Below are 27,518 nucleotides of genomic sequence, written 5' to 3'. Positions count from 1 at the left end.
TCGCATGTTTGGTGGCCCGGCATTGACTCGGACTTGGAGTCATGTGTGCATCAGTGCAACACTTGCTCGCAACTGAACAATGTATCAAGGGAGGCTCCACTGAGTCTGTGGTCATGGCCCTCCAAACCGTGGCCCAGGATCCAGGTAGATTTTGCTGGCCCCTTTCTAGGAAAGATTTTTTTAGTAGTTGTGGACGCTTACTCCAAATGGATTGAATGTGTAATCATGTCATCCAGCACATCCACAGCCACCATTGAAAGCCTCCGGGCCATGTTCACCACCCATGACTTGCCCGACGTCCATGTCAGCGACAATGGACCGTGTTTTACCAGTTCGGAATTCAACGAGTTTATGACCTGCAATGGCATCAAACATGTCAGGTCTGCTCTGTTTAAGCCCACGTCTAACTGTCAAGTAGAGTGGGCAGTCCAAACAATCAAGCAGAGCAAGAAACGCGTGACGGACGGCTCCCTGCAGACCTGTTTGTCTCGCATTCTGCTCATTTTACCAGACGTGCCCCCACTCGCTCACCGGGGCTCCCCCGGCAGAATTGTTAATGAAGAGATCCCTCAAAACCAGGCTCTCCCTAGTCCATCCGGATCTTAATGATCACGTAGAAACCCGGCGACACCGGCAGAACATGTACCACGATCGTGCGGCTGTTTCACGTGACATTGATGTTAACGACCCTGTCTTTGTCCTGAATTACGGTCATGGTCCCAAGTGGGTTGCTGGCACTGTTTTGGCCAAGGAAGGAAATAGGGTGTTTATAATCAAACTGTTAAATGGCCAAACGTGCAGAAAGCATTTACATCAGACCAAATTGCAATTTACTGACAACAGGAACAACTTGAAGAGGACATCACCATCGACGATCCACCAACACACACCCAACCAGCAATCGACCTCACTGTCAATCACGAGGATGAACCCACCATTCCTGACAGTCCAGTCAGACCAGCCGCGGTGCAGTGCAGCAATGGTCCGGCCAACTCATACATGCCAGGATTTGAACTTAGACGATCAACCGGGGAGCGAACGGCTCCGGATCATCTCAACTTGTAAATAACTTGTACTGACGACTTTGGGGGGCGGGGGACGGAGTGATGTTATGTATGTAACTATGTAATACCTGCTACCAGATGGCACGACTGTTGGAGTCCTAATGGTCACCTGCACACACGTGCAAGGCCAGGATAAAAGGTTGGCTGCCATGTTGTTTAGGCTCTCTGGAGTTGTAATGAAGAAGACTATGGTCACACTAACTTTAGCCCACAGTACTCAGCCTCGTGGAGTTCTTCTATACACAACAGACCCATTTATCCCGACTCTCTGTTTTCTGTTAGAAAATCCTTTATCCATGCTAATATATTACCCCCAACCCCTTGAATTATAGTGCCTTTCACCACCACCGGACATCACAAAGTGCTTTACAGTAAATTAAGTATTTTGTGAAATGTAGTCACTGTTGTAATGTAATGTAATGTTGTAATGTAGCAATACAGAGCAGCTGCTCTTATTTATCTTATTCCCCCCTCAAGTCCCGCTCCAGAGACTTGAACACTAAAATCTATGCTGACACTCCAGTGCTGTAATGAGTTCGTAGGAGGTGTCGTCTTTCGGATGAGACGTTAAACTGAGGCCCCGTCTGTTCTCTCAGGTGGATGTAAAGGATCCCATGGCACTATTTCTAAAAAAAGCAAGAGAGTTATACCCAGTGTCGTGGCCAATATTTATCCCTCAATCAACATCACTACAACAGATTATCTGGTCGTTATCACATTGCTGTTTGTGGGAGCTTGCTTGTGTGCAAATTGTGACTGCACTCCAAAAGTAGCTGTGTATTGGCTGTAAAGCGCTTTGTAACGTCCTGATGTCGTAAAAGGCGCACTATAAATGTTAATCTTTCCCTCCCTTATCATGTTTTAAAGTGTTAGCTCTGAGAACCACAACATTTTCTTCACGGCAATCTCAAACCGTCTGCAGGTGATTGGCTGCCCAGATTTGAGTGATGCGGGAGCTGAACGCGAGAACTATCTCTATTGGTTGGAAGGACTGTCACTCAAGCCTTGCCCCGCCCCCCCGCCGCTCCTGATTGGCTTGGGCCAGCCATTAGTTGCTCTTTGTTGGGCAGGAGCGGTTTTTGGGTCTGGATCCGGCGCTTGTTCCAGCGCAAGATCAGCGGCTGTGCGGCCTTTAGAGAGTAGCAGGGACCTTTCCCGGAGACGTGGGAGTTACGAGTGAAGTAGGGATGAGCGGCGGCGTCTACGGAGGAGGTAAGCGAACGGCAGGCTGTGCATGAGGCTCTAGGCCCGGCCCGGCCGGGCCCCTCCCCGAAGGGAGCAGGGCGCCTGTGAGAGCGGGAAGGGCACAGACACAGAGACTCTTTCTCTCACACACAAACAGAAAGACACAGAGACTCTCTCTCTCACACACAAAGACAGACACACACACACAAAACCAGGTTCACACTTGAGTTACGGGCAGTTCATCTCCACTATAATCACAGACCTAATTTATTTACCTGTCACTCAATGGTTTGTCTAATCTTTCTGAAAGAAAGAAACTGATGTGTTGTAGAGGTGGAGCATTCGAAATCCAGAAACCTCTAGACCGAGGCCGTTGTGGATTTCGGGTATTTCTGGATTTTGGAACGTCTTAAGGGGAGGGGGGCAAGTAAAGGGGTGGCAGCCTGATGCAGGGTGAGGTTGGCAGCGGCCCAAGGCGGAGGAGTCCGGAGGGGGCGGTGGGTCCGGATTTTGGAACATTTTCCAGATTCCGGAAGACCCCGCCACAGATCGGCCTGAATTTCGGATCCTCAACCTGTATCGTATACTGTCCCAGAAGAAAAACTGAAGCTTTAGGTCTAAAGGTTGGCGACTTCATGTATACGAATGAATGAAAGGTGTTTAAAGTTGGAAATGTCTTGACAAATTTAAGATCCAGTAAGGTTAATGTTAGTGTAGGTTTTGAAAAAAAATCTATAGTTCTTCTCCCCTCCATTCTTTAGCACCTGATCCAACTGGTCGCTCTTCAGGTGATCCTGGATAGTGAATGTTGCAGGCTATTTGCAAACGGACCACATCACTGCTGTGCCTAATCATATCTTTGCCCAACATCTACACACACTTATTTTACAACAGGAGTCACTTGATAGTAATCAGAAGTAGGAACCTGGTTGAATTTTCAGTTCTTTAGTCCAAACGGTGCTGAGGCTGTAGTAGAACCACATTGATCACGCTGGTTGAGAAGAGAAAATTTAGCACAGACCTGGTGCTGAACCTTGGACCTTTTGGTCTGCATGGCATAGTTCCACACCGGGCAGTGAATTCACCAACAGAACTGTGGGAAGCTCTCAACTGCAGGTTCTTTGTTTTCTTCTTGATGTCTCCTCCACCTTCACATCCAACAAGTGTGAGGAGCTCATGGATGACTTTGTCACTAAGATTGATACCTTCCAATCAGCTGCCTCTTCCCTCCATTCGCCTAGCCCACCAGGCCAAATGTCTTGTAAGGCTTCCTCCTACCCTAGACTTGAACTTGCAATTTCCTCCATTTTCCTCCAATCTCCCCTTATGTCCTCTCAAGCTCATCTTGTCTATGAGACACACTTCTTGCTCCCTCGACCCTATTCCCACTAAACTACTGAACTTCCATTCTTGGCTCCCATGTCAGCTGACATTGTTAACAGTTCACTCTCCTCAGGTCCCCTTCAAATCTGCTGTCATCACCCTCTCCTCAAAGAAACAACCCTTGACCCCTCTGTCCTTGCAAACTACTGCCCCATCTCCAACCTCCCTTTCCTCGCTAAGGTCCTTGAACATGTTATTACCTCGTAAATCTGTGCCCATCTTTCCCAGAACTCCATGTTCGAATTCCTCCAATCAGATTTCCGCCCCACCACAGTACCAAACGGCTCTCGTCAAAGTCACAAATGAGATTCTTTGTGACTGACCAAGGTAAGCTGTCCTTCTTGACATGTCTACAGCATTTGACACCGTTGATCACGTCATCCTTCTCCACCATTGTCCAGCTGGGTGGCACTGCACTCGCCTAGTTCCATTCTTATCTATCTAATCGTAGCCAGAGAATCACCTGCAATGGCTTTTCTTCCAGCACCATTACTAAGACAGCCTATTTCCACCTCCAAAACATCGCCTGACTCTGCCCCTGCCTCAGCTCACATACTGCTGAATCCGTCATCCATGTCTTTGTTACCTCTCGACTTGACTATTCCAACACATTGCTGGCCGGCCTCCACGTTCTACCCTCTGTAAACTTGAGGTCATCCAAAACTCTGCTGCCATGTCCTAACTCGCACCAAGTCCTGTTCACTCATCACCCCTTTGCTCGCTGATCTACATTGGCTCCTGTTTAACAAACACCTCGATTTAAAAAAAAAAATAAAATAATAATTCTTAGCCCTGTTTTCAAATCCCTTCATGGCTTTACCCTTCCCTATCCCTGTAATCTCCACCAGCCCCACAACCCTCTGAGATAACTATTCTCAAATTCTGGTCTCTTAAGTCAATCCTGACTTTAATCGCTCAACCGTCCGTGCCTTCAGCTGCCTAGGCCTTAAGCTCTGGAATTCCTTCCCTAAACCTCTTGGCCTCTCAATCTCTGTTTTTCCTCCTTTTAAGACGCTCCTTAAAACCTACCTCTTTGACCAAGCTTTTGCTCATCTGCCCCAATTTCACGGTGTCAAATTTTGTTTTATAACACTCCTGTGAAGTGACTTGGGATGTTTTACTACATTAAAGGCACCATACAAATACACATTGTACAAGTGAAGAAAATTAGCATTTAGAGTACTAAGAGTTTTCTTTGAAGAATTTTTGGATTGAAATTATGAGATTAAAAAATTGTATGTTGTAGTGTGTGTAAACATTGAGTTGCAGAATTATTGATATGGAGCATACTGCTGTGGAATTAAAACAGAAAATGCTGGAAATACCCAGTAGGTCAGGCAGCATCTGTGGAGAGAGAGAAACAGAGTTAACATTTCAGGTCGATGACCCTTTGTCAGAAGTGGATAAAGTTAGAGATGTAACAAGTTTTTGAGCAAGGAAATGGGGAGGAAAGAACAAAAGGGAAGGTCTGTGCTAGGATAGAAGGCAGAAGAGATCAAGAGACAAAAGGGATGATGATGCAAGGCAAAAGGAGATGGTAATGGGACAAGTTAAGAAACAAAAGATGAGTCTAGATAGGATGTAAATGGAAAAATCATACTGCTGTGGAATTAAAACAGAAAATGCTGGAAATACCCAGTAGGTCAGGCAGCATCTGTGGAGAGAGAGAAACAGAGTTAACATTTCAGGTCGATGACCCTTTGTCAGAAGTGGATAAAGTTAGAGATGTAACAAGTTTTTGAGCAAGGAAATGGGGAGGAAAGAACAAAAGGGAAGGTCTGTGCTAGGATAGAAGGCAGAAGAGATCAAGAGACAAAAGGGATGATGATGCAAGGCAAAAGGAGATGGTAATGGGACAAGTTAAGAAACAAAAGATGAGTCTAGATAGGATGTAAATGGAAAAATCATCAACAGCTGGCATAGGAAAGAGGAAAAAACAGAAAAAAAATTGGGGCAGGGGTTATGGTCTGAAATTGTTGAACTCGATGTTGAGTCCATAAGGCTGCAAAGTGAGGTGCTGTTCTTCGAGCTTGCGTGAGCTTCATTGGAACAGTGTAAGAGGCCGAGGACGGAGAGATTAGAGTGGGAATGGAGCGGAGAATTAAAGTGACAGGCGACCAGAAGCTCGGGGTCACGCTTGCGGACTGAATGGAGGTGTTCTGCAAAGCGGTCACCCAATCTGTGTTTGGTCTCCCCAGTGTAGAGGAGACCACATCGTGAGCAGCGAATACAGTAGACTAAATTGAAAGAAGTACACGGAAATCGCTGTTTGTCAAATAACACTATAAGCTTACTGACTCCCTCAGCTACTTGAACTACATATCCTCCCACCCTGCTTCCTATAAGTACTCCATTCCATTCTCCCAGTTTCTCCGTCTCCATTCGCATCTGTTTTGACGATGCCACCTTCCATACTAGTGCTTCTGATAAGTCTTCCTTTTTTCTCAACCGAGGATTCCCCTCTACCAGTTGACATGGCCCTCGACCGTGTCCGTTCTATTTCCTGCACTTCTGCCCTCACCCCTTCCCCTCCCTCCCAGAACCACGATAGGGTGCCCCTTGTCCTCGCCTGTCACCATACCAACCTCCATGTTCAACGGATCATCCTCCGCCATTTCCGCCACCTCCAGCGTGATCCCACCACCAAACATATATTTCCACTCCCCTTCCCACAGCACTTTCCCATGCAAGCGCAGGAGATGCACCTGCCCTTTTACCTCCTCCCTTCCTACTGTCCAGAGTCCCAAACACTCCTAGGTGAAACAGCAATTTACTTGTACTTGCAACTTAGTGTACTGTATTCGCTGCTCACGATGTGATCTTTGCATCGGAGAGACCAAACACAGATTGTGTGATTGCTTTACAGACCCCTCCGTTCAGACTGTAGTAAGCGTGACTCCAAGCTTCCAGTCGCCAGTCACTTTAATTCTCCGCTCCACTCCCACTCTGATCTTTCCATCCTCGGCCTCTTGCACCGTTCCAATGAAACTCAACGTAAGCTCAAGGAACAGCACCTATTCTTTCGTTTAGGCACTTTGCAGCCTTCTGAACTGAATATAGAGTTCAACAATTTGACTGTATTTTGCTTTTGTAATATTGCTGTGGAAGTTATGCAGTCTAGACAGGTTTGATAAGATTTTTTTTTCTCTCGTTTTATTAAAATGACTGTCACAGTCAACAATGAGTTTTTTTCTTTTCCATCAAAATTGCACATTTTTATTAATGTGTCTTGCTTTGTTTCGGTCTTTTTAAACTGCACAATGTTTCTCACCAAGAATGGGCAAGTGACCTTCCATTCATCCCTTTTCTAATGCTTTTCAGTTATGTGGAGAGCATGCAAGAACATCTAGGAATTACTTGACATTATTATTTCCTCTATTTCTGTGTCTGGGAACCTCCTGTGCTTTGCTGGAGCTCATCATCATCTGGAGAATCCCCGGTGCTCATCCACGTTCTTCAACTCTCTGCCACAGTATAGTGGATTACCATGCAGAATGAGGAGGATAGATTTCTCCCAGATAGAAGAGAAACTAAAAGCATTGCAAACACATTCAAGTATATAGAATTGCATTTAATCTTGAGGTGTGATTGATTTTGTTTAATCTAATATGTTTTAATTAATAAATATATTAACAGTTGAACCTCTCACTTATCCAGCACCCTTGGGACCTGGCCTGTGTAGGATAAGGGATTTTGTTGGACGAGGGGAGATAATGTTAAATTGGATTGTACAGGTACTGAGCAAGGGGATATCTGGGCTGGCTGGTTTGGGTCTGGGAGTGTGACAGAGAGATTGTGTGGTGGGGTGGGGGGAGGAAGCAGGCAGTGGATTGCGGGGTCAGGCCAGCGATTGCGGGAGTCGGCAACGAGGAAGGACTTCAATTTGTTCATGTCGGATCGGTCGGGAATGGTACCGGACGAGGGGTGGTGCCGAGAGTCCCAGATAAGGGAGGTTCAACCTGTGTGTAATTTATCCAAGCCTAGTTGAACGCAACACCTCTGCTTCCAAGGTATTTTGCTGCCAGACTTCTCACTTTCTCATTCCAGGGACTTGAGCACATAAATCTAGACTGACACTCCAGTGCAGAACCTGAGGGAGTGCTGCATTGGCAGAGGTGCCGTTATTTGGATGAGACGTTAAACCGAGGTCCCGTCTGCCCTAGCAAGTGGACATAAAAGATCCCATGGCACTATTTTGAAGAAGAGCAGGGCAATTATCCTCTGTGTCCTGCTCAATATTTATCCCAATGTTCGCTGAACAGTGTTCAGTTCTATTCACAACTCCTCAGAAAATGAAGCAGTCCATGCCTGCATGCAGCAAGACCTGTATGACATTCTGGTTTGGACTGATAAGTGGGAAGTAACATTCCCACTACACAAGTGCCAGGCAATGACTATCTCCAACAAGCGAGAGTCTAACCACCTCTCCTTGATATTCAATGGTGTTACCATTGCCAAATCCCCATCAACATCCTGGGGGTCACCATTGTCCAGAAATTTAACTGGATCAGCCACAAAAAAATACTATGGCTGCAAGAGCAGGTCAGAGGCTGGGTATTCTGTGACCAGTGTCTCACCACCTGACTCACCAAAGCCTTTCCACCATCTACAAGGCACAAGTCAGGATTGTGATGGAATGCTCTCAATTTGCCTGGATGAGTGCAGCTCCAAAAACACTCGAAGCTCGACACCATCCAGGACAAAGCAGCCCGCTTAATTGGCACCCCATCCATCACCATCAACATACACTCCACCACCGGTGCACCGTGGCTGCAGTATATACCATCTACAAGATGCACTGCAGCAACTCCCAAACCCATGACCTCTACAACCGAGAAAGACAAGAACAGCAGGTGCATGAGAACACCATTACCTGCAAATTCCCCTCCAAGACACACATCATCCAGACTTGGAAATATATTGCTGTTCCTTCATCGTCAAAGACCTGGAACTGCCTCCCTAACAGCACTGTGGGAGTACCTTCACCACAAACACTGCAGCAGTTCAAGAAGACAGCTCACCACCACCTTCTCAAGGGCAATTAGGGACGGACAATAAATGTTGGCCGTGACAGTGATGCCCACATCCCAGAATTAACAAAAATAAGATAGTGTCCAGGTTGGACTTCTGTGATTTTTTTTTTTTTCTTTTCCTCTATTCTCTCTCTCCACCGCAGCTGGGAGATGCCAGAACCTCCACCTAAAATGTGGTTCAAATCAAGAACAGCAGAATCTGTGATGGAACCTGCATCTCCTATTGCATGGCACTGAGCATTATTGCTCTGCCATTTGGCACATTGTAGCAACCATATTCTATATTCTAATGTGAGTTATACTGTTTTTCTAGTAATTCATAGTGACTGGTGAATGTAAAAGTATGCAATACAAGTAGGTGAAATCTCATTCTTTATGTAGAATTTTAAAGTACTGTAATCACAATTGCTACATAAGTATATAGAAAGTATCCTACTGCAACAACATAGATGTGTTTCTTCACTGAGTCTCTCTTTGAATACTGTTGGTTTCATTGTTCCTAAGAGAATTTTTTTCCTGATATGCCACTTAAATTTTTTGCAGATGAGGTTGGTGCCCTTGTGTTTGACATTGGGTCATACACAGTGAGAGCAGGCTATGCTGGGGAAGATTGTCCAAAGGTAATTTGATTTTGTACCACCTCCACGTGAACAGTTGACACTCCATGGACGTTAGATAAGTAGGGTCAGGGAAGAATAGCTGTCATATCTATAACAATAGAGTTTATGATCGTGCTTCCTGTGTATTTTCATTGAAAGGCATTGGGAAAGCTTCTGGTTTAACAATTTATTTGGATCATGCTCTCTTTTTTTTTTTACATTATGCATCATAGATCTGTTACATGTCTTGCAGCATAGTCTGTGGTTTTAGGGTTACATTCTCAAATTTGTACTATTTCAAGTACATCACCTGAGCTTTGTTATCTCCGTTGATTCTCGTGTGTTACGATCCTAGTCTGATAACGGGCAGCACCCTCTCGGTTTAATAAATCACCCTTGTTTAACCCCCGGCCCCAAGTTGACTTTGTTATCGAGATACTCTCCTCTTTCATCCTCCGCACCAAGCAACAGCTCATTCTCAATTATTTCACCGACATCTCAGTTCCCGATGACATCCCTCCCCATCTCCTCTGACTTCACTGTCTCACCCTTCATATAAACTCCTTATTACTATCCTTGGGTGTCTCAGCATTCAAGTTCTCAATCACTGTCGAGGTAATTTCTGACCTCTTTCTCCTATGTTTCCCTACTCTCCTCCAATCCCAGTATTCCCATCATCTGCTGTGGTAAAAGCCCTCAATCCACAACAACACCACTGGCACTGTGGGCTAGCATAACTACTCCCTCTTCTCTGGCTTCGAAAACATTATCCCCGGGAAATGAATCACTGACTTAGTGCATGGGAGCAGGAATGATGGCTGATTTTTCCCATTCCTAAACAGATACGCTGAACTCAAATCTAATGACTGAGGATTGGGGATTGAATTGATTTCTGGGTCTGTGCCACACTGATATTCACTGGATAAACTTGCTGAGCATTCAGAAAGCTAGCCTCTTATTTGTAGGCTATCTGCAAAGCTATTTTTACATGTTTCCTCAATTTTCTTCATTACAAGTAGTGAAGACTGATTACATCTTTATTAAGGTGGTGCCTATAGTTCTGAGGTGCTTGCATGATTCAGAAGTGATTCATGTTATATTGCTATGATTATTCTGATATTAAATGATAACTCAAGTTCTCATTGTTAAAAATGAACATTTATGAACAGCATCAGATTAAATGTGTAGTGAACAAATGTTTGAAATAGTACTTTGGGTATATTTTAGTGTACACATTGAATAAAATACTTTATAGATATATTTGTATAATGTATTTTATATTGGAAATGTATTGTGAGCTAAACTATAATCTTTTACAGGCAGACTTTCCAACAGCTATTGGGATGCTGTTGGAGAGAGATGATGGGAGCACACCAATGGAAATAGAAGGAGACAAAGGAAAGCCAAGTGGCACAACTTATTTTATTGATACAAACTCTTTGCGAGTTCCCAGAGAAAATATGGAAGTTATATCTCCTTTGAAAAATGGAATGAGTACGTCAGCAATTTAAATCCTGTTTATTTTTTCGTTGCCAGTTTTCTCCTCTGTCTTGAAGGCCTCTTTGTAGATTACATTCTCACAGTTGTCTGTTCTTCTCTACTATGTGCACTATTACCCACTATTGATGTGTGAGCATTGATGGTGAATGTTTGTAGGCTGCTGGGCCAGGCTTGGGAGAGGGCGGGGTGGGCGGGTGGGCGGGCGTTAGTAATCGTACCAAACCCCATTCTCTCCTCACCATGTCTACACACTGACACTTCCAACAGGGGACATAGAAATCATAAACGAAAGCTTTGGCTGATTTCCCCCCTCCCTAACTCCAGATTACTAAGGCCAATTTATAGTCACTCTACCACCATCCTGGCTGAGTTCATCTGTCAGTGTATACTCTAGGCATCAAAATTTTGCTGCTGCATTTATCTGATCAAGCATATGGTAGTGGAAGAGTTTAACATTTTGTTTTATAATGAGTAAATCATTACTCTGTTTATATACTAAATTCAGTACATGGGACAGATTTCAGCAAAAGCTTTCATACGAAACATGCTCCTATGGAGAAAAAACCACCATACTGCCTGTTGTGCATGTTAATGCTGATCACTTGCACCTGCCCACCCATTTTGTCTTCGTCCTTGCTTGGTCCAGTATTCCCTGGCTTCCCATGCTCCTTCTGGGTTGTTATCTCTCTCTCTCTGTGCTCCTGCTAAACTGCTACCTTGGCCTGCTGTGACCAATATGTGCTAACTGTAACTTCCTAATCATGTTGGTATTTAGTTGTAATCCTACCCCAGCTCCGCTACTTTGGCCACAGTGCATGCTACCTTCCGTATACTATCGATTTCATCTGCCCTGACCCAGTGATTTAAAAAAAAAAAAAAAATTGTTTTTTGAAGCCAACTATTATTATATAGTGATTACGGCTAACTGACCCACTCCCCTGCCCCCCCTCCCCCCGGTCCTCTTGCCTTCCTTCTCCCCTTCTTGCATTTCCTTCCTTTCTTCTTCATCCATCCCCTCCTTCCTCTTCCCCCACTTGCTCTCTCTCCCTCCACCCACCCCCACTGTATAATTGTGGGTTAACCTACAAGTAAGATGCAGTGTTTTAATCTACCATTCTCCACAATTAAAATAAAGGATTGGAATATCTCTTTAGATAAGAACTTTAAAAATGGCTCTAATGTTGCACCTTAATGCAGATATTAACACTAAATCTTGGGGTACAGGGATGTAGCTCTAGAAATTGTATTGCTGGGCAACCTATACATCAGAATTTATAGTAAAACATCTACTGTATTGAACTTGTCCAGCTTTAAATTCCATGCTTTTCTATTTGTGCCATTGTAAGCGCTAGCATTTAATCTGTAAAATGTTAATAGATTCATAAAACAGGAGGTCAGACTATATGCCTAATCTAAATAATGTTTTGAGTCACAACTGCATACAAGATTGATTGAAGATAAATTATTAGTAAAGGGATAATTCAATTAAAAAGTATGCTCTTCTGAGTAAAGGTTCTGAATCTTGATGCATTTTATTGCAGTTGAAGAATGGGACAGTTTTCAGGCGATTCTAGATCACACATATAAGAATCATATCAAATCTGAAGCTGGTCTGCATCCTGTCTTGATGTCGGAGGCCCCAGTGAGTATTTGATTACTCTGTAAAATACTGTATTGGATTTCTGTGTTTTGAATTGCAAAGAATAACATCTAACAGTTGAAACATAAATATTCATGCCAGTCTGGATAAAAATAACACTTTGAAGACAATGTGATGATGCATCTTGGCATGGCAATATGCTGTGCTAGGATGGAGGTTCATGTGTTCAGTTTTGTACACAGTTCCAGTGTCTGCTATGCGAGCATAGAAAAGCAAGGCAACATGCAGACTTGTGGAGAATTTTTTTTTGGATCACTCATTCTGTCATGGTCTTGTGTACATCTGAGCAACCAGCTCAAGTAGCATTGGCTGAGGTTGAAATCCTGGTTGCATGCTACCCTGTTGTGTAGAGAGACTTGATAACTGACAGAAAAAATACTGTCACTTAAAAAAAAAATCAGTTACCTCAGCAAGATCAGTACTTAAAAATACCCTTTGTTTCAAAAGCTAACTTATGTACACCCAGTTTCAGATTTTGATATGCCATATTTTCACTGAAAATCTACAGAATTGACATTATTTAGAAAGATAATCCTTTTGTAAAATCTTTTAATTCTTTGTCACCTATATTATTTGTGCAGTAATGATATGTTTGTAGTATCCTTGTTTTAACTAACATTTATTTGACATTTTCTGGTATTCACAGTGGAATACACGGGCGAAGAGAGAGCGACTTACTGAGCTGATGTTTGAACATTATAATATCCCAGCATTTTTCCTGTGTAAAACCGCTGTGCTCACGGCGTATCCTTTTATTGAACCAATTTTTCAATTGCATATGTGATATTAAAATTGACAATTTTTCCAAGTTACATAATTCCAAGAAGGAGGGAAAACCGATGTTTAAACATGGGTAGTTAGTTTATCTGAAGTAAATGGAAAAATTACAGTTTTAATTGCTTTTTAAATAACAAAGCCCTATCAAATATTATAACACTTCGAGTCTGATCCCAATTTTGTTTTTCCTCTAATGGATCATTGAAAGAAAGCCTGTCTTTGCAACAGAAATCCTGAAGTGGATTATTGAGAGAGTTTGTGATAGTCACATTAGCATAGTCTTTTCTTCAATACAAGGTATATCCTCATAACTGCCTACCCAATGTAAAATTACATTTTCTTTCATTTGGGACAGTAATATCACTCAATACAGTATTAAAATCTGTTTCTTTATATTATATGGATTGTAACTGAGATGTTTAGCTCTTTGAAGATTCATGCTGAGTTAATTGTTTCCTTTCCTTCCTAGGCCAGTTGCTGGAGCAAAAGACTTCATTTTATTGAATATCTCTGAAACAAAACTTGTAGAGTTCGACAGCCTTGGGAAAGCAAAACACACAAACTTAAAAACCTGTAAATATCCAGAATAGTGAAAATGTTTGGGAGACTGTGTATGCCCAGTGATGATAAAGTATATCTGGAAGTTCCTGAAACGGAGAAAAAATGTAACTGCTAATGCTTCACACTTTGCGAATCATAAATCGTATTGCTATTTTTATTTGCTCCCTGCTAGGAGAATGGATTAATAAGCTGCTTGTTAGGTCTCCATTTTTATGCTGGTTACCTTACTAAATGATAATCGACCATGGTAGGTTGACTTGGACATTAGCATTCAGCATCTTAATCTCCCTGTAGTGCTTTGTCTCTGGCATCTTATAATTTAGAAGATAATTGAAAATCCACTGTGTGGAACCAAGTTCAAACCTATAGATTGCTACATTTTGCCTTAACCCACTAGATTGCTGTAACATTCTTAATAGGTTATTGGGTTAAAACTGTCAAATTAGCAAGTATAGATTTAAACAAAAAAGGAATTGCCTATTTATTCCAGGAACAAGGAACAGTAAATCTATATATTTTTTAGGCTATGTGACAGAGATGGGTGATTATTTTATTCCCTGTGCATATCCTTTCAAACTGGTAGATCAATAATAACTAACTATTATCTTAGAATTAGTGTACATATTAAAAGTTAAGGTAAACATCGGTCAGCACACTTTTTGCCTTCACACCTCATTTATTGTGTTGGGCTACCATTTCTCAGATGTGGGCTGTCATCTGGTATCTCATTCAATGCCTATATTTCACCGGTGAGTATAGATAGAAAACTTTAGCAAGCAATTGATTGAAGAGGGGTGGTAAATCACAGTTGAACATGATCATGGTGGATTTTCCTTGCAACCCCTCCTCCCCCTAATCTCCAGATACCAAAACCAATTGTAGAAGTTTACTACTGCTTTAGCTGAAACCTGTTGACTTGTAGTAGAGCAGCGATCAAACATTATTGGTCTCTATGGTTCATTATCATACCATGGGGTGCAGTTACTCACTGAGACATCACAATGCCTGGTTAGTACTCTTACGGAAATAATAGCACAGATTGTTAATGAAAATGCAAGCTGGTTAAATTTGCATTGTGGAATGGCTTTACTTTGTACTTCAGTTCGCTATATGCCTTTTCCTTCACTTTTTGTGTCAGATTTGCAAATGGCCGCTCTACAGGCTTGGTGTTAGATAGTGGAGCCACACATACCACAGCTATTCCTGTGCACGATGGATATGTTCTTCAGCAAAGTAAGGATAAATGCAGACCTTGATGATGAAATATGTAATTGAACCATTGTTAATTCACTTAATGGAAGAGACTTTAAGAGGTACAAGTTTTTATTTAAAAAAAGCTTTTTTTTTAAAAAAAAAAATATTATGCCCTCTCGCTCCCTCTCCCTCTTACTCTCTCTTCCCCCCCCCCCTCCCCGCCCTCCACTCTCCTGCTCTCACCCCCCACCCACTTGCTCATTTTTCCCCTCTCCCCAGTCATCCCATCAGATCACATAGCCCTTTTTATACAATAATACCATTTCAGCTGCTCATTTTGTTTTTGTTCCCTTGACTGCTTTATCAGAAACTTTAAAGAAAATGATTTTTAATGTGTATATACATCGATATCTTTTATGTAAACACTGTCCTTCATAAACCAAATGCTGACTTCCATATGTATGGTAGAACCAAAGTACTTTTTTTCTGATATAATTTCAGGCATTGTTAAGTCACCACTCGCAGGAGACTTCATCTCCATGCAATGCAGGGAACTGTTTCAGGAACTGAATGTGGAAATAATCCCACCATACATGATTGCTTCAAAGGTGAGGGAAAACCAAAGCATATAATTCAATAAATGTGTGTATATATAACAATCCTTTATAAACAATGCAGCTTGTAATTGGAACACTCGAATGCTTGAAACCAATGTCCACTCTATTGCCGTGAACCCTTCTGAAACAAGTGAGATTCCTGGATCATTCTGTACCGAGAGCACATAATCAACGTGGAATGTTTTGTTTAATACTTGATCTCTTGTGGCATTGCTCGTGGCTAGTCTTGGGTCTGAAACTGACTTATGATTTGTAGTTGCTAATCTGGTCTATACCTTTTTTAATTGTAGGTACTTGTGAACTGATAATGTCCATCAGAGGGCATTTAGTAACTGCTTGTAAATTTCAGATTCCAGGTCAATGGCTAGCTTTTTAATTAAAGATTGTTTTGTATGTGTAACCAAGTCTGGCATCTGGTATGTGCCGGATGTGTGATCGACCCAAGACTATATAAACATAGATACACTGGAAGTAAGGCGACAAATCACCAATCTCAAAGTTTTGTGGTAGTTTCTTCTGCATTTTCTATACTCCTCAGGTCAACACTACCAGAAAACTTTCAGCTTCAAAGCCCGCTGAGATGCCCACATTACAGTCCTCATTGGCTTCAAAATCTGTTCAGGTAACGGCAAAACCTTCTGGTAAAAAGGCATATGTGGAGAAAAAAGATAAACCCAGCAAGCTACAAAAAGGCCTTATTACCTCACATGAGATACTTTGAGCTTTTAGCAGAATCAGTGCCTTCAAGTAGCTGCATAACATCTCCAGTCTTGACTAAGGGCTCTGCTGATGTGCTGGCACTTCAGTGAGAGTTTCAGCCTCAATGCAATGCACACATTTGGAATATAGGCTATAATGATGTGTCCATCATTTTTATGTGTCATATTCTTCCTCTTGGCCCAAGCAGCACTTTGCCTTGTTGGTTAATGACAACATTACCCTTTTGTCTTCTCTTCTTCCTATGGGAATAAAACTACAGTTTGGCATCACCTAATTGCACTTCTTGATTTAACTTGTCTTTCCTAATCTTTTCAATCTTCATGTCCTCCATCTTGGGTCTTGGCGCTTCACCTCAGTTTCTCTAAGTAACAGAAAAAACCTAATAAACCCTTTCTCATGGATGACCTTTCAATATTGGTGGGTTTTGGTTCTCCTGGTTTCCTATACCCACCTAATTTGGCTTGTCAATTAGTCAGCTCCAACATTGAGGTGCATATGTGTTTAATATTTCCCACCTCAGTCCATTGTTAGGGAGGCTGCTTCTGCAATTTGTACATGAGGCTTCTTTTGAACGTAAGATCATGTACTGTTGTTCAGTTGCTATCCAAAAATGGCAGTACTTGTCCAGGCTTAGTGTTACTTTTGTAGAATTCTTCTGATTCCATCTAGTCTGAGGGAGGAGGTAGTTATCATGGCTAATTATCATGATATCTAATCTAATTGAGGTCCAAGCTGCTTCTGTCCCTTACATTAAAAACTGAAATTTTTCAACTTTATATTTGCTGGAGGTTAGATCCCAGCTCCCTCAGCAATTAAGAAATTATTCTTTAATTTTCATTTTTGTGCTAGCTGAACTAAACCAGGATTTATTAATCAATTCATTGATCTATGGTCACCTGCCGAGGCATTAATTTCATTTCTCAGTGACTTGCCCATGAAACAGCACTGTGACCTCAGGATACCACTGACTGTAGAGTAGATGGAAGGCTTTGTATAGCCTTTGAAGCCTTATAAATGGGCTTTTCTTGCTGTTTATCCACATACACCGCTTATTCTAGGTTCACTGATTCCATGAACTCCAACCTCACTGTGACATGGGCAACATCAAAGCTGCTGTTTACATCCATGGTCTGAAGCCGCAGATGCGACCCGTGGCTTCATGTTTGGAGGTACTTCTCAGCCAGTTCTCCTGAAAGGGCTTGAAATCAACTTTGGACCTGATTTGGAGGAAGAGGTCAGAGGTGATCTTGACATGACTATGCTGCCATCCAGATGTTCCAATTTCTTATTCTTCATCCATACAGAGCAGATTTAACTTCTCAAAAGTATTGCTATTGAGAAAATTGTAGCTTTTCATAAAGACTATTCAGTAGCTGTACAATTACAAATAGAAGGATTTTGCAGGCTGGAGCCAGGATTCAGTTTTTATCCTTTGATTCCTGTGCCTGCAAAGGACTTCATCTTGTGTATATTGGGATATTCACTGCACTCTGCCTTTCACCTGCCTGAGGGAACTTCCTTGAGACTCTCTCTTTTTCTGCATGTGTGTTGATCTTGCTCTCGTGTTTCTATGTGCTCTCTCTGTTGGACAGTCTTCTTTGCTTGCTTGGTGGTTCTTTCCTCCACATGACCCAAAATCTTTTATTCATTCTCTTTATCTAGCGGTTAAGGAGCCTGATTGGGAACAAATGTTGCAGAAGGAATCATGCCTTATATTTTGAAAGTAAATCTACCAGCTATGTATGCCCTACGAGACCAGAACACTGACATTCCACTAGAGTAGATACAATTTCATAGTTTAACATGCATTGCATATACTTGTATGACTTGTGCATAACTGCTATGTGGAATATTACACATACCTATGGTAGGCATTACTGCCTTGACCTCCCTCTCAAAAATAGACCTGTTTGATGGTATTCTGTTTTACTTTAGCTCTTAGCACATGTAAAATAAGTTCTCCTTCTCCTGCCTCCGAGTTATTGCTTTAATACTTAGAAATCATGGAAACTTACAGCACAGAAGGAGGCCATTTGGCCATTCGTGCTTATACTTGTGTATGATATATGGAATTAATGAACAAAGTAAGGTAAATTACTCATCTTTAGGTGTAGTAGTTCTCATTCTTCAAACTAAGGTACATTTCATGTAGCATACTTCCTGGTCGGTGCGAGTGGACAATTCCATAAATACAAGCCCTCCATTAACTTGCTTCAGCCTGGACAGTAAATATTGGTGGGCTGTTTTACCATGAGGAGGGAGAGGGCACTGGGGAATCGCAGTTACGCCCAGTCGTGTCTTCAGCTTCCATGCAGGTGGGGAGAGGAGAATTGTTGGGAAGCAGGAACCCTGCCTGACATTCCCATCCTGAATGTTTGACACAGACAAATTGTATTGCTGAGATCTACTTTTTTTGCCCAAATCTGGGATTTCCATGGTCTGTATATCTGAACACAACAGACATAATATGCACCATATGATTGACTAATAAGTTTAGGTAGGTGTTCGAGTTTTACTTCATTTACATAGGTTCTGCTAATATTGATTCCATCACCATTCCTTGAGATTCAATGGGTTAGATAGAGTCCATGATTGTGGATTGTAAATGGCCTGTGGAAGGAGTGGGCTGGATTGCCAAATAAATCTTTCCTCCTTCCATACTATTTGTGCAGTTACAAAAATAAAAACCCTTGTACTAAATAAAGCGGTTAGGAATAAACTTCCGCCCATTCATAGTCAGATGTTGCCTTTGGTTCCTCATTGCTCACTTGGTGATCGCCTGTTAATGCTGTGGCACTCAGGATTCCTGGCATTTCCAATGGTGCTGTAAGGAGATGATCACATGGCTCTAACTCTGAGGGCTTTGACCATTGACCCTTTAATTTTATCTGGTAGGATAGGGAACTAACTCCAGGGGTATGTTTTCATTGTAGAATAATGTCAAGTATATCTAAAGGTGAGTAATCTCCTTTGTTTAAAAACTGCCAATTTTTGTAAGTTGACTTGTGGATATGTATGTCTGATAATTTGCGTGGCACTTGGTAACTCCCTCTTGATCACTATTTTTCAGTTTCATTTTTGTTAATTTTCTCCCCTCCTTTTCTGAAGACACTGGTTGCTGAGGTACTATTCCACAGACATCAGCAGACCTTCAGTATTTAGCCCAACTAGCCATTTTTCATGCATCTAGGCAGAGTGTTGGCTAGCCCACTGACAGTGGAAGGAATAATAGCTGGGCTATATATTAGCCCTAAATGTGTATCATCCAGCAAGGATCACCTAAATAACAGTTAAGAGTGGAAATCCTGGCTGATTCGTTCTGTGTCTAGCTCTGAGATACTAAGATCAACCGCAGTAGCTAAATTGCTGCCTCAGATGAGATCAGGTAACTCAGTACAGATAGGAAATCAAATTCTGGACTTTCTGGTTTATTCACCATGGTATTACGCCAGGGAATGCTCTCCTTCACACCCCCCATGCCACCAGGACAGCTACTACTTTGTGTTTCTGGTTGTGCAATAAATGATGCTCATAGTTGGGGAATGCATACAATGTGATTTGTGCAAGAAATTTTATGAAAGTGATCTCATCATGGCTTGCAATTTGCTTTTGTTTCTTTGCTGTCTCCTAGAGTTGAAGCAGTGACGAAAAATACAAATGAGTATCATTTTATTCCTACTGCTGTTCTCTTAGGAGTCAGTGCGAGAAGGATCTCCTCCTAATTGGAAGAAGAAAGAGAAACTACCTCAGGTCTCACGGTCCTGGCACAACTACATGTGTAATGTAAGTAATATCAACCCAGTTCATCGATGAGGTGTAGGAAATGAGGAACACTTTACTTATTTGAAAGAAGCAATGATTTTTGAGCTCTGCTTATATATAGCAGTTATCCTGTCGCGCTGTTCATAGTGAGTTGCACCATATGCTGCCTTCACTATAATGTACAAAAATTACAAGTGGCACTGATTTAGAGATTAAGTCATTCAATTGGATTTTTGTTGGTATTTCAAATACTTTGTGCTTGAATTTCATGATTATGTGCATATTTGCATGGAAACATTAAATCTATGGCTTTGATTACTATTGACGATCTGTAAGTAATTTTATTTCATATTTTAATGTCCAGAATACAATAAAAGATGATGGGTAGGAGTTGGGTTGTTGGAACTGTGTGTAGCAGTAGTGGGGAATTGGGGGATCATATGGTTTGGTAATGTTGAGTGAGATCCTGGGCTTTGGAAGCTGGCGTCATGGGATGTAGGGAGGAGGATGAGGCTTTGGAAGAACTGGAATGCAGGTTGTGGCAGCACTCTGAGGAGCAATCATGGTGTCTGTGGGCAGTGCGAAGGGTTTCTGGATCATCACTGACAAAAAAAGGGGGGGTTTCTTCCTTGCATGTCAGCAATGCTGGGAAATCCTTCGGTGCTTGGCAGAGGGTGAGTCTCGTTATGGTAGTGGGGAGGGATGTGGGTATTAAGAGTTTCCCTAGCAGTGACCTGGGGAGCATTTTACAAATTTGGGTTTACCATCGATACCTTCTTGGGTGCAAGTGGTGTTGGTTACTCCCATAACGGGTCTGAGCATCATGCTTTTTGTAAGAGCTGACTCACAATGTCTGATGTACCCGTAAATTGGTGTGTAACAATATTCATTGTTAATACAAGTTTCCCCCAAGACGCTGTTGGGGAGGGGGGGGGAAACCCTTTCAATACATCCTCCAATGGCTGACAGGGCATTTGCGAGTGGGATTGGGGTCTGGTTGTGGTGGCTGTTGCCTCCAGTTGGGAGCAGGAACTGCAAGTAGCACTGGGTCAGGGTACAATTTGGTAAGAGATGGCAGCTGTGCGAATGGAGGAACGGTGCATTCTGTATCGATCCAGAAGCCCAATTTTTAGCTGTCCATGGCTCCACTCATCTTAGAGCAACAATGCAACCTATCTTGGAGATGAGCTGGGAGATCTGAGGTCAGTAAGCAATTGTATCATCTACTTTTGAGACCAGGTTTTGAGTGATGCAATCAGATAAGAAAGATTAATAGGTGAGGTGGTAAATACATGATTGGAAAGTGATAATTATTGCATGATGATTGATGTATCCTATCAATTTGCAGGAAGTGATTCAGGATTTCCAAGCTTCAGTACTCCAGGTGTCTGATTCGCCTTATGATGAACAGTAAGTAGCAGAAATCTTAACATTTAAGTTAATTTCCTCATGACTTCACTATTATGATTTAGGTTGGGCTGTTTTGTTCTATTCTATATGAATTGAAAGTATGAAGCTCTTTCTTTATCTCCACAGAGTGGCTGCACAGATGCCCAGTGTTCATTATGAATTTCCTAATGGCTATAACTGTGATTTTGGGGCTGAGCGACTGAGAATTCCAGAAGGCTTGTTTGATCCTTCTAATGTCAAGGTACTGAATGGAGGGGGGAGGGGGAAGAAACTTAAAAAAAAAAAAAAAATTTTGTCGTTAGCATATATATAAGGAGAGGTGTGTTCCATTTTTACATGGTTTTTAAATAGAAACTTGAGATCCAGAGATGTATAGAAAAATAAATTTATATATAGTGGCATCCCCCTGACATCCCAAAGCGGTTCATATCCATTGAACAATCTTCGAAATGTAGTACTGTTGTATAGGCAAATGCAGCAGACAATTTATGGACAGCAAAGCCCTACACACAGCATGTGAGATGAATAACCCAGCTCATTATTTGGACCTTCGTCCATTTAAATGCTCATGTGTGACTTTAAATTTGTGTTTGGACTTTGAGAACTTTTATTATTGACTTTTAATTTCAGGGATGGGGAGAGAAGAGTAGGAGAAAAGAAAATGTACCCAGTGATTTAAAAAAAAACTGATCGGATTCCTCCTAGTATTGGACTTTTAAAAATCGGTTGTGGGTCAGGAGCTGGTTTTAGACTCTAAGCCATGAATTGTTAATTAAAAGCTCTAATTCTTCAAACCCAATGGCTTAGTTGATAAATGTGCTTCTAGTGTGGAACTGAATCATACACTGTGTTCATCATCATCATAGGCAGTCCCTCGAACCAAGGATGACTTGCTTCCACATCAAAAAGTTCACAGGTGTTTCAATGATGGACCTAAAATTCCAGGTCCGAACTAAACCTTGAAGGGTGGAAGATGCCTGTGCTTGGATCTTTTTAATGTGAGGTGACCATTGCACACCAGCCACCACATGGGCTTGACAGAGCCAGGTCTTGGTCCAGTAGCAAGGATTAACCAAGACGACTGGATACCAGCTCTGCTGCACGGACCTAGTGCGCACACATATCGCAGTATGGACTGGCCTGTGCTGCCCCTGGGCGCTCTCCTCTTCTGGGCCCTGAACTCGTGCCGCTCCTTTGCCCCGATCTCATTGCTCCTGATGTACCTGCCCAAGCTCCAATCACCGACCTGGACCTTGGTGATGTCTGTTTTCACTGCCGTTGCTCTCCTGTGTTAAATCCTTGGTTTATACTGTGTTACTACATTATCTTCAGCACCCCTGGAACTAGGTAAAGGAAAAACCAACGAGATTTCCTGCTCCTAATTGCTGTTGGGAAGTCCACTTGTATATTTATTGGACACAATTTGATTCAGCTGTTTTGCTTTATTCTGGTTGACAACCCTGCTGAAATTCCCAATGGGGTAATTTTAACCTAACCTGCACAGTGAGGAATTGATGATCAAATCGGTGATCCGTTTTACACCCACTCTCTTTCCAACCTCCCCCCCCCCCCCCCCCCCCCCTTTTGGGCCAGTTCAGTTGATGTTACTCCCAACATGTCTAGTTGCATACATAAAGAATGGCTGCTTAGGTAATGTGTTGAATGATATCAGAGCTATTGGTGGAGCTGACTGGTAGTTCCTTTATGTGCAGTCTTGTAGTTTTATTTCTCTTCTGTATGCATGTTGAACTGCAAAAAAAACCCAAACATTTAGCATTCCCAAATACTTTTTTGGATCATGTAAAATGCACCAATGTTTGTAACTATCCAGCTGAATTATGGGCAGCTGTTTTACTTCACTTCAGCACTCACGTTTATTTCTGTACTTTCAGGGTTTATCTGGAAACACAATGCTAGGTGTCAGCCACGTGGTGACCACAAGTGTTGGAATGTGCGATATTGATATTAGACCGGTGAGTGCTTGTACCCACAGTGACAGTACAACAAGGCGTGTCTAAATGCATTTACTTTATAAGGATTAAAAAAAAATAAAACCTGAATGATGGAAATCTGAAACAAACAACATGCTGGAAACACACAGGAAGCCCATCCTCATCTGCAAAGAAAAAAGAAGGCTGTTGGGTTTTCATCCAAACATTACCATGTCTGTTTTCACCTTCAGAAATGCTGATGGACCTGCTATGTACTCCAACAGTTTCTGTTTTTGACTTACTTATATTTAACATCAATGGTAATTATTAGATTCATGTAATTATTGCAGATCAATTCAAGCATGTAGTTTAAATAATATATTTTAAAAGCTCGTGTAATAGTGAATTTTATGTGTACTCACAACCACAAATTAAGTGAATAGCTCTTTCAGAGCTGGCACAGGGCCTATGAGCTGAGTGGTGTCCTTCTGTACTGTAACATTCTATAATTTTATTTGCATTACATGATTGATTAAGCAATTGAAGACTATACTGAATCGATTCCTTTCAAGCAGACTGTATATAGTTTGCACTGTACTATCCTGGGAAGACAAAGTAACTACTGGAAAATGCTTCAACAAGAAAAAGTCTCTCTGAACCGTGAGGAAATTATGCAAAAATAAACTTCAAGAATTCCATTTCAGATATTCTGATTTGTTGTATTCCACATATTGCACTCATATTGGCTAGACGCCCCATGCCCATGGAATAATGTCATTGGTTGCCCTTCTAAACCTCAATCTTTTTATGACTAGACATCCATGGAACATCTCCAAATAAGTAACATTGATTGGGTTAATGTTCTCAGGAATTTAAAATGTGTTCAAAAACTCAATACAATAATAATTTCAGCATGTTCCTGTATTTGTTTAGAAACACATTTATTAGTACCACTTGAAATCAGGAGCTGTCTTATAATTCTTAGCAAAACAGTCTAAAACAGCACAGTGCATGAATCCCAGCCTCTAGTGTAATCCAGTGAGAAAGTTGCTGCTTTCATCGAAGGTCTTTGGCCATCTCTCCACTTTTGTCGAACAGCTGCCACCCAGTAGGATTGAGAGGCTGTCGATTTTGTTATTGGAAAGTACATTTTTGGTGGGGGAAGGGTGCAGTTAAAAACAAGATCTATCCCTAACAAATGGATGTTAAACTGCTGTTTTGGGTATTTTTCTCAGGGATTATATGGCAGTGTGATTGCAGCAGGTGGAAACACATTGATACAGAGCTTTACAGACCGGTTGAACAGGGAGCTTTCCCAGAAAACTCCACCTGTAAGTATCAGTTATGCACAATCTCTGAAGTAAACCTGTTGCTTTCTTGCCTAATGTATTAATAACTTCTACTTGAGTCCACGAAAGTATGTGTTTTTGTTTTCACGTGTGTAATGTTGCTGCAACCTGTGAGTGACGGATTGGAGTTTACAAACATCAAATCCTGACACACTAATATAAAATTCAGAGGGGAGGAACATAAGAAATAGGAGCAGGAGTAGGCCAAACGGCCTCTCTGGCTTGCTCCACCATTCAGGGGGATCATGGCTGATCATCTACATCAACTCCACTTTCCTACCCTCAATTCTCTTCGTGTCCACAAATCTATCAATCCCATTTTTGAATATACTCATCACCTGCATCTTGGAGCTCATATGGAGGAGGCGAGAATTCCTGTGATTGATGAGATGCAGCCAATCGGGAGGAATAGAGAAACATTTACATGAAAATAAGTCGTCAAAGTCCATCCCAATAATTTAGTACAACTGAGTATTCCACATTAAGCCTCAGAATCCCAATACAGGCTGCATAGAACTTATGCTGTTGGAGAACTGGGCCTGCCTCCCTTTTAGTACACCCTAGATGCCAGCAATCCTCCCTTCATAGGACTCCTGAGTTCAGTTCCAGGTTTCTGGGACCACTCCTCCCTGTACTCCTAAACATCAGACAGGGCAGCAGTACAGGGCTTGGAAGACCAGTCCACCAGAGGCGGGCCAAACATCAGCAAAAGGGTTGGGTAATAGGGGGAAAAAGTAACACCAAAAATTGACTCAATTAAGAAAAAAAATCAAAAATGACTTGCATCAAATGAAAAACACAGTGCTGTATGGAATTGGGTGAGAGTTGATGGTGCTACAGCACCATCTAATGGTCAGAACTTACAACTACAGCATGAGCAAAAAGCAGCACCCACATCAAAATAGAAGAGATCTGGGTGGGCCCATGTGTTTTTTGATAGCAACACCTTTTAATCTGGAGGAGATAAAAGGAGCAGTTATTCAAGGAGGAGGATGGTGGATGGGGACTAGTTGGTCTGCTATTCAGGGAAGAAGTGGAGGTCCTGCAGGCTATCCTGGTGAAGGATGGAAATGTAAAGGGGCTGTATGTTCATAGCGAAAAGGAGCTTGAGAATCTGAAATTGGTAAAGTGGCAGAGGGCATAGGTGGGTAGAGACTGGGAAAGGGGAAAAGTATAGCATCAAGATTAGAAGAAACGGGAACAATTGATCGACCAGGATGGGGTGGTGGGCTGGAAAACCTGGGGGTCAGGCGTGCAATTAAAATGTTGGAAAATGAGAATATAGCTCAAGTCTTTAGTTACGGAAGTCAGTTTTCAAACCAGTGTGTGTATAATGTTTCTGCAACCTGTGAGTGACCCAAACCCTAAATGCAGTAGTATTATTCTGGAAGCTTGTGTTGAGCTTCATTGGAAAAGTACATGAGGCTAGTGACTGAGGTCAGACTGGGAATTGCAGGAGAAGCTAAAGCAGTGAACCAGAGGTAGTTTAGGATTGCATTTGTATTGTTTGGATTGATCCAGTAATGCTACTAATATTGTTATTTAGGTGTGCTCTCAGTAAGAAAGCGTCAAGCATAGAAGTTTGATTTCTAATGTTGTCAGGATGCATTTGATTTTTCAAAATAGAGTAAATCTCCCTCTTGATAGCTGTTAATTGCATTTCCCTTACAAAGCACAATTTCTTGCAGTCTCGTGATAACTGATTCTAGCACAAGGATCTTATTTTCAAATTATTTCTAATTTTGTAACCTTGTACAGTCAGATTTTTTAGACTTTGTAGTTCAGGTACTTTTGACCCTCCACTCCACAGAAAACCATGCTATGTGGGTCCACTAAAACTCCAGGAGCAGGGTCTGCACAGAAAATATATTTTTAAAGATTAGCAATGCACTATTGAAGGGGCTTGATCAGTGAGAACTAAACTGTTGACTTGTAGATAACTGAAGTTAAAATATGTACAATTCTTTTTCAATTGTCTTCTTCAATCCACACATTACTTTTCAGATATAAGGATTGGCAACTGATTTGAGGTCTCTATCAATGCCACTGCTTAGTTGTGTATTGGGGAAAGTCTGCAGTTGGTTCACCTGCTGAATCTTTATTTTGGGGAGGGTGGGGAAAGTATCTAAGTGCACAGCTCAGAGCAAGAGCTCATTGCAGATATTGAATGAATGTTGTTACTGTGGAACTCGTCTCCACTAATATTTCTGACATACACCACTGTTTATAGTTGATCAGAAGTTAACCTGTCAGTAAAACCTAGGTTAATTGATGAAACTGTTTTCAGAGCATGCGTTTGAAGTTAATGGCGAATAACACCACAGTGGAACGCCGGTTTAGCTCCTGGATTGGTGGATCTATTCTAGCCTCTTTGGTGAGTATTAATTTTTGGCTCTTTTTTTAAATTAAAGAATTTGATTGTTTTTTAAAAATCTTTCCATTGCATTTTGTGCAATAGTTAAACTCTGCATAAATATTGAGTCTCTACTTTGTTATCTTATTGAATCTCTCCATGATGGTAATTGTCATTACATAGGAGAAAGCAGCATTGTGCGGGAGCACAGAATGTGAAGTGGTTTGTTAACATCCCACCGTGTAGCTGGAACTCGATAGTGTTGTCTCCGGTCCCTGTTATTTAAGACTTTCTTTTCAAATACTTGTTAAAATTGGCTTTGAGAGCATTCTCTTGCCTCCTGAGCCAGAAGGGAGTTCATGCCCCATTCCAGCCACCTGACCGCATAATCTAAACTGATAACTCAGTGCTGCTCTTAGA

At 41.8% G+C, this 27,518-nt stretch overlaps 1 protein-coding gene across 2 annotated transcripts in view; it reads left to right on the top strand.

Annotated features, from left to right (window-relative positions):
* Positions 1-2,104: 2,104 nt before the first annotated feature.
* Positions 2,105-27,518, top strand: part of actl6a (actin-like 6A) — a 28,137-nt gene continuing 2,723 nt past the window's right edge. Inside the window, exons 1-14 of one of the 2 annotated variants that reach the window (XM_070883497.1) lie at positions 2,105-2,276; positions 9,209-9,285; positions 10,584-10,758; positions 12,306-12,406; positions 13,071-13,168; positions 14,901-14,995; positions 15,458-15,564; positions 16,112-16,195; positions 19,987-20,076; positions 21,404-21,465; positions 21,592-21,706; positions 23,358-23,438; positions 24,632-24,727; positions 27,033-27,119. In XM_070883497.1, the coding sequence (XP_070739598.1) occupies positions 2,252-2,276; positions 9,209-9,285; positions 10,584-10,758; positions 12,306-12,406; positions 13,071-13,168; positions 14,901-14,995; positions 15,458-15,564; positions 16,112-16,195; positions 19,987-20,076; positions 21,404-21,465; positions 21,592-21,706; positions 23,358-23,438; positions 24,632-24,727; positions 27,033-27,119 (1,293 nt within the window). In that variant the 5' untranslated portion in view covers positions 2,105-2,251. The remainder of the gene's footprint in view (positions 2,277-9,208; positions 9,286-10,583; positions 10,759-12,305; positions 12,407-13,070; positions 13,169-14,900; positions 14,996-15,457; positions 15,565-16,111; positions 16,196-19,986; positions 20,077-21,403; positions 21,466-21,591; positions 21,707-23,357; positions 23,439-24,631; positions 24,728-27,032; positions 27,120-27,518) is intronic. The other variant, XM_070883498.1, reaches the window with a different exon arrangement.

This window comes from Pristiophorus japonicus, chromosome 6, assembly GCF_044704955.1.
Source record: "Pristiophorus japonicus isolate sPriJap1 chromosome 6, sPriJap1.hap1, whole genome shotgun sequence".
Taxonomy (NCBI): domain Eukaryota; kingdom Metazoa; phylum Chordata; class Chondrichthyes; family Pristiophoridae; genus Pristiophorus; species Pristiophorus japonicus.
Note: the sequence above shows the minus strand (reverse complement) of the source record. Positions and strands in the feature narration are given on the sequence as shown.